We start from the raw sequence: 12,610 nt of genomic DNA on the forward strand, positions 1-12,610 counted from the left end.
GGTGTGTGATTGTGCTTCCACTTAACTTTTACAATGAGGATTGAAGTTATCTACAATCCGCCCGAAGCTTACTCTCAAAAAAAAAAGGGAGGCCTAGTCACATGAACAGCCTCAATGACTCTGGACATTCCCATGCAAAACTGATTAAGTGTCATCAATGTAACAGAGCTAGTGTTTGGGGGAGGCGGATATGGGAAAAACACTTAAAAACATAAACCCCTAATTTCTTAAAAGTAAAAAAAAGCCCCTTGCCACAAAAAAGATGCCATGTTAAACTTTTATTAAGTTTCAATACAAAACATTCCAAAAAGTGAAAAGTGATCTATAATACCCAAGTTCTATGTTCAACTACCAGTTAAACAAGGAAAACATTTTCTGTATCGTTTTACAACCAGTATAAACCCAGAAGAATCAAGATCCGATTCTTTTTCCACACGTCTGCTAGGTCAGTAAACTATTTATCAAACAGGTATCTGGTCATTTTAACATACTCCTTGCTTTGAACTTAATATTCCTATTTGGTACAATCTCTATATCCTATACTATCTTAAAGATATCTAAATACCTTAAATATTTAGGATATCTCAAGAGCCAAAAGGTCCTCACAGAAGCTGTAACCCAAGTAATCATAAGAGTATAGAAGGTTTGGGCTGAGACAACTATGGAAGTGCAAAAACCACATAAATTTGGTCATTAACCTTGGGGTCTGTGATTAGTAGTAGGTTGTCAAATGAGAGTTAAAAATGTGGTACTATCCCCAGTTGCAAATGTTCCAAACAAGACAGTGCCATAACTACACGACAAAAAAAAAAAAAAAAAAAATCATAGAGGTTGGGTTAGTTCCTCTAATCTAACAACTCAAGTCTGTTTCCTTTGAGAGCATTATACTATTGGCTCTAGTCTCCAAACCAATAAACTAAAACTTGTTTCCAAGACTGGGAGGTAAAGTAGGCTTATAAAACAATACAGCAAAACAAAGCCAAGTGGCCTACATGTTTCCAGTGTGCTTACCATCTTAGCATGGTTACTTTCCAGATGTCAATCATAAGTTTTATTCTACAACTAAACTGTTTGTGGATAAGTCACCACCAAAAAATGTTTCACTTTCTGACAAACACTTCACTAAATAGAGCTACCACCTATATCCATCATTTTTATAATTCAACTTAAGTTCTAAATTGAAGAGTTGTCCCCGTGACTTTAGCTAAACAAAATGAAAGCCAAAGCTGTAAAATCTATGTAAAGAACCACAAGAACTTCCTGACTACCTCCACTTACCAATTTCCTTAATTACTTCCCCTTTTCCATTTGGCCAATTACTTGCTTTAAGTAACTACCACTCGCTCCCTAGTTATGAGTGTTAATCAACACTGATGCCTTCCTCAGATCCACAGGAACCCCTGAAGGCAAAATCTATTGCCTGCACCAAACCAATTCTGACAGCACTGCTTATGCAACTGTAGTGACTTATTGACAATCAGCCGCCTTCTGCTTCAACAACTCTGTAAAATGAAAAACACATGGGATCCTGTTACATAGTATTTGTTTTACTGTGAAGTACTTCCCCCCAAACTATCATTTAAATGTATTTTTTGTTGTTTTAGCTAAAAATAAAATTGCTTTAAAAAGCAAGCTCTGGGCAGGCGCAGTGGCTGACGCCTGTAATCCCAACACTGGGAAGCTGAGACAGGCAGATCACTCAAGGTCAGGAGTTCGAGACCAGCCTGGCCAACATAGTGAAACCCTGTCTCTACAAAAAGTACAAAGATTAGCCGGGAACGGTGGTCCACACCCGTAGTCCCAGCTACTTGGGAATCTGAGAGGCAGGAGAATCGCTTGAACCTGGGCGGTGCTGAGTTGAGATCATGCCACAGGGAGAAGCCATCTCAAAAAAAAAAAAAAAAAAAAAAAAAAAAAAGAAAGCCGGATGCAGTGACTCACGCCTATAATCTCAGCACACTGGGAGACCGAGGCAGGCAGATCACCTGAGGTTAGGGGTTCAAGACCAGCCTGGCCAACAGTGAAACCCCATCTCTACTAAAAATACAAAAAAATAGCCGGGCACAGTGGCAGGCACCTGTAATCCCAGCTACCTGGAAGGCCGAGGCAGGAAAATCGCTTGAACCTAGGAAGCAAATTGCAGTGAACGGAGATCACGCCATTGCACTCTAGCCTGGGCAACAAGTACAAAACTGCCTCAGAAAGGAAAAAAAAAACAACACGCAAGCTTTAAAAATCAACCACAGGCGACTGAGCTTGGTAGCTCACGCCTGTAATCCCAGCACTTTGGGAGGCGAGGCAGGCAGATCACAAGGTCAGGAGATAGAGACCATCCTGCCTAACACGATAAAACCGCGTCTCTACTAAAAACACAAAAAAATTAGCCGGGCGTAGCAGCGTGCACCTGTAGTCCCAGCTGCTGGGGAGGCTGAGGCAGGAGAATGACGTGAACCCAGGAGGCAGAGCTTGCAGTGAGCTGAGATCGCGCCACTGCACTCCAGCCTGGGCAACAGAGCAAGATTCCGTCTCAACAACAACAAAAAAAAAATTGGTAACATTAAAATTACATACTATGTCATCATGTCAAAATTATGTTAATCAAACAGGGAACTTGCAGTCACAGTTGCATCATTAACTCCACATTTAGTCAATTTGTATTGTGGCTATGCAAATGAGCAGGCACTAACTAGTAACAATGAGATTATATCCTTTTACAAAATGCACTGAGCAAACTTTTTCTCCTCTTCTTGAGACAGGGTCTTGCTCTGTCACCCAGGCTGGAGTGCAATGGCATGATCTCGGCTCACTGCAACCTCTGCCTCCTGGGTTCAAGCAATTCTCCTGCCTCAGCCTCCCGAGTGGCTGGGATTACAGGCGAATTCCACCACTCTTTTTTTTTTTTTTTTTTTTTTTAGTAGAGATGAGGTTTCACCATGTTTGCCAGACTGGTTTCTAACTCCTGACCTCGTGGTCTGCCTCCCAAAGTCCTGGGATTAAAGGCATGAGCCACGGCGCCCAGCCAAGCAAACCTCTTACGTGTGTACTTCCTGTTGAGAATGCTTGCATATGAAGAGCTATTAAGCAAGCTTTATGGGTTCAAAAGTAGCTAAGAATAATCGCATGAATGAGCCAGACTCATTAAAATGTAACCTCACTCTATATTCACTATGAAATGTGCAGATATTACACATTAAAGCACTTAATTTCATCAATTCCAAGCACTATTTTTACAGATGAAATGAGGACCACAGTAACTTGCCAATGTCACAGCTGAACTAAGTGGTAGTTACACAGCATTTAAACCTTCAAAGGCCACTGCTTTCAACACTTACCTTAGCATTTGATTTCTCTTACTGCCCGCTTTATCTACTGTGAATCAATCAGCACTCCACGACCATAATGAGCATAATCATCAACCTGCAAAAGTTAAATAAATGAAAACTAGTTATCTCTCTTAAGGAAATTCCTTAAAACTTGCCTATTACTGCCCTCTTTTCCAGAGAGAAAAGGCAAGTTCAGACTTGCAGCTTAATATATTTCATGTTCTACTACTTCTCTTAAGTGGTGGAAGATTCACTGGCTCGGGATGGACTGGAATGGCTTAAATGGTTAAGTTGCATGGCTTATGGATTGTCATTCTGTTCCAATGGTGCACTGCCACGTTAAATCCATAAGTTGAACGAACAAAACTTATTTGAAGGAATAAGTGCAGTATAAGGATTTTTAGTTGGAGGTCTTCAAGTTTACTATATTCAAGAGCATCTTTTTCAACTTCATGGCTGGACCTGGGTCATGCTGCCTCAGGTTTTGCTTTTTAAAGACCACTTGCAATAGATTTTCTCCATACAGTGTAGTTTCATAGAACTAAAAACAAGTCAGGCATCCAACTAAATGTCAAGTTTGCAATGGCTTACAGGGGTAAAAAGGGGGACCCCAAACTTAAGCCATTTCCTATATTGACTAAAAGACTAATTTGAAAAAAATGTTAAAACATATGAAGCATGTTTAAAGGTCTTCATCAAAAATGGACTTTGAAAAAAATACCCCCTCCCAAGCCCCAGATCGCCATTGGTAAACAACAGCTTTATTAATAAAGCCTTTAAGTGTCACACATGCTTAAAAAAAAAAAAAAAAAAAAAAAGAATCCAAGTGTTGAATTTGGAAGACTTCTAATATGCTATTGAATATTTCTTTTCTCCAAAAGTTTTTTTAATCTAGAAGGCATTTCCATTGCCTTGAGGTACAGTATGTTTCACTGTACTATGAGGAAGGTAAGTGTTCAATTTCGACTTAGACGGAAAAACTAGTTTGCTTTGCTTACCATCTTTGCTGTTTCACAGGCATTTGATGCTTTAAATCTGATGTGGAATGCTGATAGATTCACTTTTTAGAAGTCATAAGCCTTTAGGAAGTTGGAGATAACTTCATTGCTTATCTATTTTCTCCTTTGCAATCAAGCTGTTCCTTTAAAAGTGAGACACTACAGAGTTGCAAAAATTTGAAACAGTAAGAGCAAGCACCTTTGCAGCTTCATGGTTGGTTTTGGCCAAACTTTTTATTTAGTATTCTGTAGTTGTTTAACACACACTTAAATGGTCTTACTGGGGGAGGGGAAAGGGGAGGTTCTTGCAGATTCCCAAGGAAATGTGAGAAAGGCAAAATGGCCAGCATTATCCATTTGCTTTTTTGGGTTTACTGGGTGAATAGCACTTTCCTTACACAGGCATGTGATTTCAGGTTTTTCATACTGACAACATTGAGATTTCAGTTGGAAGACACCCTGAAATCTTATAAGTAGCATACCCCAACCACCCTCTAGTAGCTAGCTTGTTTGTATAGGTAGAATGATTCATCTCTCCATTTTAGATGGCTAGATGTTTTGTGGAAGATCTTAGAATTGCTTGCCTCATTTACTGGGAAAAATCAAGATAGGAAGTGGCCTTTAGGGATACTTTTACTTGGAAAGTTGCAACACTAGTACAAGTCTTAACACATTTAACATTTGCTTGTTGAAAAGCAATGTCATAAAGTCAAATAAAATTAAACATGTTTTACTTTTTGCCTCACAAGAACATAAAAATTATGGAGGGAAACTTAACAGGGAATTTAAAAAATGTAACACAATTTTTCCTTTTAGTAGTCCTTGGGTAGTTATGACAGAATAGTTTCCACTTTTTGTTTCTTTGAACTGGGATTTTGGTCCAAAGTTTTGTTTGTTTCTAGTATCTGCTTCTGCCTCCCCCTCTATCAGATCGGCTTCCTCCACGGCCACCACCTCTTGGTGCTCCGCGGCTTGAACTGCTGTAGGAATCACGTGGAGGAGGGTACCCCCTTTCCATAGAAGGGGGAAGCCCTCTGTCTTGTCTGCCAACCCGATCACGACCACTTGAGTAGAGATCACTTCGGCTGCTTGAGTAACTGTCTCGACTTCCACCATATCCGTCACGTGAGCTGCTGTAATCATCATAGCGACTGCTTCCACCATAAGATGGCGGGGGCCCTCGTGTAGGTGGAGCACTACGTGAGTTACCTGCAGGGTCAATGGTCAGGTAATATGGCAACACTATAAATTGTATATATACAACATTTTAAATCTGAATTTACAGAATTCTTGTATTAAAAGTTTACTTTCTCAACTGGGTGGGAGGTTTTAAACTCTGCCATTGCTGGCCATAACAGGGATTTGCTCATCTGCTGAGATATGGAAATGGATTCATTTTAATGTTTGTTTGAAAAGACTGAAGACGGTGTGTATTTCAAGAGGATATTCCAGAGAGCTTGTTATTTTATAGTAGACACTCAGCCACTTTCCAGTGATAAGTTGCAATTTTGAACTGTAGAACTTGCCTTCATATTGCAATGGTAAATATTTGACCTTGTTAATAAAATTTTTAAATTGTATTTTCACTGTTGGGGGAAAACACATAAGGCTGCCAATTTAAGCAAGCAAAATCCCCTCCAAAGCAAGCAAACAGCCTCAAAAGAAACTTAGAAAAACAAAAAAAGCCCCTCACAAAACTAGGAAAAGCCCAGCTGATAAAGTTACCCCTTTAAAAGCAAGCAAACATCCCTTTAAAAAGCAAGCACCACGCAGCCTAAAAAACTGGCTCACGAACCTAAAAACTCAAGCTGGTGATACTCAAGACCCTTAACCAGTATCTTACCATAACTCTCATATGAATCTCTGTAGGAACCTCCACTTGGATGATCTGAATAGTCACGATCACGACCATATCCATCTCTATCGCTAAATTAAAGAGAAACCTTTAAGTCCCAGAGCATCAACTTTTATAGCAACTTTTCTCACATGCAAGCCACAGAAGCAGTCACTTACCTATAGCCTCTTGATGGATAGTCATCACGTGAACTGGAATGACCATAATCACGGTAAGTATAATCTCGTGGTGGTGGTGCATAATCTCTAGTATCACGAGAACTTGGGTAATCTCTGCTTGAATAGCTACAAACACAAAAGTTTTGGTTCATGCTTTTGATAAGCTTTCCTTCAACCTTAATTATTAATTTAAAAAGCTGCAATTTTCTATTACCTGTCTTTAGTAGAATACCCATCATCTCTTGGGGACAAATAAACATCTCTACGAGAGGGCAGTGGCTCCCTTCGAGGTGGACCTCCGTAACTATCTCTTCCACGTGATACAGGAGCTTAAGGAAAATTACATCACTTTTTTTAAACACAGAAAGAAGTTAAAACGTGAACTTACATTCAGGCTATGAAAACGAGACTGACTTCAAAGATGACATTACGGAGGCTAGATCATCTCATTTTTTCTAGAATTTCCCATTCACATTTAAAATTTTTTTCAGTGCTAATTCCATTTATCTAGATCACCTAGAACACATGACCAAAAGTTTTTTTTTTTGAGATGGAGTCTCGCTCTGTCACCCAGGCTGGAGTGCAGTCCTGTGATCTCGGCTCACTGCAACCTCCGCCTTCTGGGTTCAAGTGATTCTCCTGCCTCAGTCTCCAGAGTAGCTGGGATTACAGGCACCCGCCACCGTGCCGGGCTAATTTTTGTATTTTTAGTAGAAACAGTTTCACCATGTTGGCCAGACTAGCCTCAAACTCCGGGCCTCGTGATCCGCCCACCTCAGCCTCCCAAAGTGACAACATTACAGGTGTGAGCCACCGCGCCCAGACTCCACGAATAAAGGTAGGGGTGTGTGTGTTTTGAGACGGAGTCTCTCTGTTGCCAGGCTGGAGTGCAGTGGTATCATCTCGGTTCCCTGCAACCTCCGCCTCCCAGGTTCCAGCAATTCTCCCGCCTCAGCCTCCCAAGTAGCGGGGATTACAGGCACCCACCCTATGCCCAGCTAATTTTTGTATTTTTTTAGTAGAGACGGGGTTTCACCACGTTGGCCAGGATAGTCTCAATCTCTTGCCTTGGCCTCCCAAAATGCTAGGATTACAGGCATGAGACACCACGCCCAGTCAATTAAACTTTTAAGCATCATTCACCTCTCAATTCTTTGTGTTACAGTAGTAGCACAGATTGTCATACATGGAACATTTACCTCTCCCTCCCATTCCACTGCTACTGCGAACTGGTCCTGAAGGTGCAGATCTCTTGGGAGGAGGACCCCCACTTCTTGGTGGTGGTCCTCTTTTTACTGGGAGTGGTCCCCTGGAAGAACTCATGTTAAAATTCATGGAATATCCACCGTCATCTACATCAAGAATAGAAAAGAAAAATATTACTACTCACAAGAATCAAGAAAGATATGAGTTTTTTTTGATACGGAGTCTCGCTCTGTCGCCCAGGCTGGAGTGCAGTGGCTTTATCTCAGCTCACTGTAACCTCCGCCTCCTGGGTTCAAGCAATTCTCCTGCCTTAGCCTCCCGAGTAGCTGGGATTACAGGTGTGCGCCACCATGCCCAGGTAATTTCTTGTATTTTTTTTTTTTTTTTAGCAGATACAGGATTTCACCATGCTGGCCAGGCTGGTCTCGAACTTGACCTTGTGATCCTCCTGCCTCGGCCTCCCAAAGTGCTGGGATTGCAGGCGTGAACCACCAAACTCAGCCACTATAAAATTTCCTTTGCTTCATCAAGAATATGACCATTAGGCCGGGCACAATGGCTCAGGCCTGTAATCCCAGCACTTTGAGCGGCCGAGGCAGGCAGATCACCTGAGGCCAGGAGTTCAAGACCAGCGTAACATGGTGAAATCCTGTCTCTACTAAAAATACAAAAATCCAGGTGTGGTGCTGCATGCCTGTAATCCCAGCTACTCGGGAGGCGGAGGCAGGACAATCACTTAAACCTGGGAGGCAGAGGTTGCTGTGAGCCAAGATCGTGCCACTGCACTCCAGCCTGCGCTAAACTGTCTCCCAAAAACAAACGAACAAACAAAAATGACCATTATTAATTTGGCTAGTCTAGTTTCACTTGTACTTGATGGAACATGCAGTGCAGTTATATAGACTGGGGAAGTAAGAACTGAAGGTAGTCTTAAACTTTTTTTTTTTGAGGAGTCTCACTCTCTTCCCCCAGGCTGGAGTACAGTGACACGTTCTCGGCTCACTGCAACCTCCGCCTCCCGAGTTCAAGTGATTCTTCTGTCTCAGCCTCCTGAGTAGCTGGGATTATAAGCGCCCACCACCATGCCCAGCTAACTTTAAAAAATAAAAATGGGCTGTGCGCAGTGGCTCAAGCCTGTAATCCCAGCACTTTGGGAGGCTGAGGCTGAGGCGGGCGGATCACGAGGTCAGGAGATCGAGACCATTCTGGCTAACACGGTGGAACCCCGTTTCTACTAAAAAATACAAAAAACTGGCCGGGCGAGGTGGCAGGCGCCTGTGGTCCCAGCTACTCAGGAGGCTGAGGCAGGAGAATGGCGTAAACCCGGGAGGTGGAGCTTGCAGTAAGCTGAGATCCCGCCACTGCACTCCAGCCTAGGCGAAAGAGCGAGACTCCGTCTCAAAAAAATAAATAAATAAAAGAAAAATGATTTCATTTTCATGTCCAACACCTTGGCTTATCAATTTTTAAATGCCTTTCCTACAAAGTAAACTACTTGGACAAGAAGTAACACTGTCCACGGTTTAACACTATAATCTCACATGCTTCCCATGCTTTCAACTGGCAATCACTTTGATAGATGAACAAGTGTTGTCAATTTCAAAAGTTGGCACCTTTCCTCAAGGACTTAACCAAAGCATCCATTTGGTGGGAGCTTGCAGTCCCTAATTTACACACCAAACCCGAGGTCCACGCAAGTTATTACCCATGTGTCCTCCCCGTGAGGGAGGTCCCCTGGTTCCTCCACTTCCTCCTCTTCCACCTCTAAGACCTCTTGGAGGGCCTCTACTTCTTGGAGGTGGAGGCGGTCCACGTCTACCACTTTCAAATGATGGTTTGGTGGCTTGTTCCACTTTGATGGCTTTTCCATCTAATGACTAAAAAAAAAAGATATGGTTAAATCAAAATTTAAACAATTTGCACATCTACTATGCACTAAGACACTAACGGGTCCTTCAAAATACAGTTATGGATAAATGTTGCTCACTAATTAGTCTAAGAAAAAACACTGCAAATATAGCCAGTTAAATGGGGCTTTTCCACTTAAAATTCTTAATACTTAAAAATGATACTGATGATCTGGATTGAAACATAAGGTGAATCCACTGCATTACTGTATGGTAAAATTTAAAACAAGGCCAAGTAGGTATCAGTTTGTTATCAAAACTAAAAGCCAAGTTATCAAAATATGGCTTATGGATCTCAAGACAAAATGTATCATGTTGGCTAGGTGCAGTGGCTCACACCTGTAATCCCAGTACTTTGGGAGGCTGAGGCGGGTGGATCACCTGAAATCAGGAGTTTGAGACCAGCCTGGCCAACATGGTGAAACCCCGTCTCTACCAAAAATACAAAATTATCCGGGCGTGGTCGCGCGTGCCTGTAATCCCAGCTACTCGGGAGGCTGAGGCAGAATAATCATTTAGAAGTCGGGAGGCAGAGGTTGCAGTGGGCAGATCACACCAATGCACTCCAGCCCAGGTGACAGAGGGAGACTACCAAAAAAAAAAAAAAAAAAGGTATCACGTAATGTCATAATTATTCTGAACTGAGAGAATGTTAACAGCGTAAGATATAACTCACTACCAGATTTGGTTCTGCAATTACAGAATACTCTTTGGAACGGGATCACAAACAGGATGAGTCCCAGACAGGTATATACTGAAAAACGACGAAAACTCAAAAGCTGCCCTAGACCAGACTTGGGCAACTATGTTATGTTATGCACTGTTAACAGGTTATCATCCATTGTGTAGACAATCTCACCTTTCCATTCATGTCTCTGGCTGCATCCTTAGCGTCTGCTGGGCTTTCAAAGGTGACAAAAGCAAATCCTCTTGATTTGTTGGTTTCCCGGTCTTTCATCAAGAGTACTAAAAAGTAGTTTTCAGAAAAATAAAGTGTTATCCTAGTTCAAATGAAATAACCAAAGTAAATGTGTAAACAGAAAGCTCAGAACTTCTTAGAGGACAAAATACATTATCATGTCAGACGATCAATGCAATCAAATTCATCATAGCTTATATTTTAATTATCATAGCCCAGCCTGTACTGCCAGACAACTCACCTTCCACTATTCGTCCATATTTGCCAAATACTGCTTCAAGAGCTTTCTCATTTGTTTCCGTATTAAGCCCACCAATGAAGAGCTTTCCTGGGCGATCTGCTTCAACCATTTTTTTTTTTTTTGCCGGTGAGTCTGCTGAAAAGGAATAGTATTACCTCACTGCAAAAAGTTCAAGTTTATTGGACACTTTTACTTTGGCACATTTTTCATATTTTCCACTAAAACCATTGTTCCTTAATAACTAAAGAAAAGGATAACAAGCTAAGCCTCAGTCACAGTAGGAAGCAATTTGAATTAAGTAGATTAGTAACAGTGCAATTTACATAAAACTGGTTAAAAGGGCCAGTTTAACTCTTACCACTACCCTTGATCACCCATAGCTGTTCTTAAGCAACAGCTGCTTAACATCTGAAAAAACCAACTTCTAGTTCTAGTTCTGTTGCCTTTGAAAGATTCAATTACTCATCACGCCCTTCCTAACGATGGGGTTTTAAAAGACTCCCAAGGTCACAGGCCAGGCACAGGACCTTAACACCAAGCCCTCTTCCAACGTCCTCTTTTCCTATTTAGAATTCCCTACTAAATCCAAGGAGAAATGTGAAGTTTGAGCCAAGTTATGCCGCCTCTTCTTCACCGGCCCCCGCCCTACCTAAAATTCTACTATCCAGCCAAAAAGATAAAAACAAATTGTCAACCTCGTTTCCCATTAAGTAACGGAACGCGGACGCACACACTAACACTCGACACTCCGTGACTGCAGCGGAACCTAATTAAAACTCGTCATTAAAAACCGCGTGTAAAAGACAAAATGGCGACACTTGGATTCAACCCAGAACCACTGACACTGGTCAGGGGACTAACTTTTACCACCAACATTGGCTGGGAACATTCAGAGGGCTTCTTCTCCGGGGCCGCCAATGAATACGTAGCCCGCAGCCCGCATGGAAGTCCACATGCCCATCATTAGCGCCAGCGCCATACCAATGCAGGTATCGCGGTGGTGCGGTCGCTCCTCGCCCCGCTCCAGCCTACAAAGGCCCGACCTCCGCTACCAACTCCCGCAGGCGGCAGCGAAACTTTCTCGAGAGGCATACAACCAAACGGGCCCCCTCATTTGTCTTCCCTCGACCCCTTCTGCTTTATTTAAATAGGTCGGAACCTTTGGGTTCTTAAAATGGCGCCCGCCACCCCCATCTCCAGGGAGATATAATCCCCAGTCCTAACAAGGCGAGAGTGTCACGAAAAACGGACTGAGGAAAGGAGACACGTACCGGAGGGGTGACAATGGGTTCAAGCTCCAACGAGCTCGCCGACACGGGCCTCCGAGCAGCTCAGCACCAGTGGCGGCTGCCCGGTCTGAGGACCAAACCGCGAAGCCGCTAGCACTACTGCGCAACGAGGGCGAACAAAGGAGACAGCAAACTTTATACTGCCCGGGAACGAGGCTGAAGGACCCGGATGGAAACGGAGCTTAGAATTTGAAACGCAAAGGGAGGGGGGAAGTAGTTCCCAGTCTCCCCATTGGCTGCCTCCTCTGTCACTCACTCTTCTCTCCTCCCTTTTTCCCGGGCCCTCCGTGTTGGGTCGGCGAACCTTTCTAACCGTTTTCCCTACCCCCACCCGTTCTTTACAAACGCGCTTTTTTTGCTTTGCTCTAAAATGGTGCACAGGCTTCATTTAATAAAGAACTGAAATTATTGAGCGCCTAGTGGGCCGGGCACAATGCAAAACTTTACTTTTACTTTTCCATTAACTATTCTAATTGTCAAAATGTGATAAGGGAAGATACTCCTACTATACCAATTTTGCAGGAACGGAAAACAAAGAAGTTTTGGCAATATAATATATTTTCAAAAATTGTCTTTAACAAGTGTTTTTAGTGGGTGTGGGCATTTCTAATAAATACATGTAAATTTCAGATGAGTAAAAAACATACAAAACAGCATGCAGATAGTTAATTCGCATAGAACAATTACTGAGCACCTTGTAAATAGTGGGCTCTG

At 42.5% G+C, this 12,610-nt stretch overlaps 1 protein-coding gene and 1 non-coding gene across 3 annotated transcripts; both read right to left on the reverse strand.

The window, feature by feature from the left end:
- Positions 1–258: 258 nt before the first annotated feature.
- RBMX (RNA binding motif protein X-linked) lies at positions 259–12,083 on the reverse strand. 2 transcript variants are annotated; one of them, XM_025371682.1, is made up of 11 exons: positions 11,879–12,083; positions 10,608–10,739; positions 10,307–10,413; positions 9,246–9,417; positions 7,534–7,686; positions 6,549–6,663; positions 6,335–6,460; positions 6,165–6,247; positions 4,322–5,530; positions 3,333–3,417; positions 259–1,502 (listed from the first exon to the last, which is right to left on the reverse strand). In XM_025371682.1, the coding sequence occupies exons 2-9, from the start codon at positions 10,714–10,716 to the stop codon at positions 5,220–5,222; spliced, it is 1,176 nt and encodes a 391-aa protein (XP_025227467.1). In that variant the 5' UTR covers positions 10,717–10,739; positions 11,879–12,083; the 3' UTR covers positions 259–1,502; positions 3,333–3,417; positions 4,322–5,219. The 2 variants fall into 2 exon arrangements, with proteins under 2 accessions (XP_025227467.1, XP_025227468.1); XM_025371683.1 differs by lacking the exons at positions 4,322–5,530; positions 7,534–7,686; positions 9,246–9,417 and having other exon boundaries at positions 11,879–12,067.
- LOC112616727 lies at positions 10,489–10,560 on the reverse strand. Its single transcript, XR_003117753.1, has one exon. It is a non-coding gene; the product is annotated as a small nucleolar RNA SNORD61 (small nucleolar RNA).
- Positions 12,084–12,610: the final 527 nt, after the last annotated feature.

The sequence above is a fragment of the Theropithecus gelada genome, chromosome X (assembly GCF_003255815.1).
Source record: "Theropithecus gelada isolate Dixy chromosome X, Tgel_1.0, whole genome shotgun sequence".
Taxonomy (NCBI): Eukaryota; Metazoa; Chordata; class Mammalia; order Primates; family Cercopithecidae; genus Theropithecus; species Theropithecus gelada.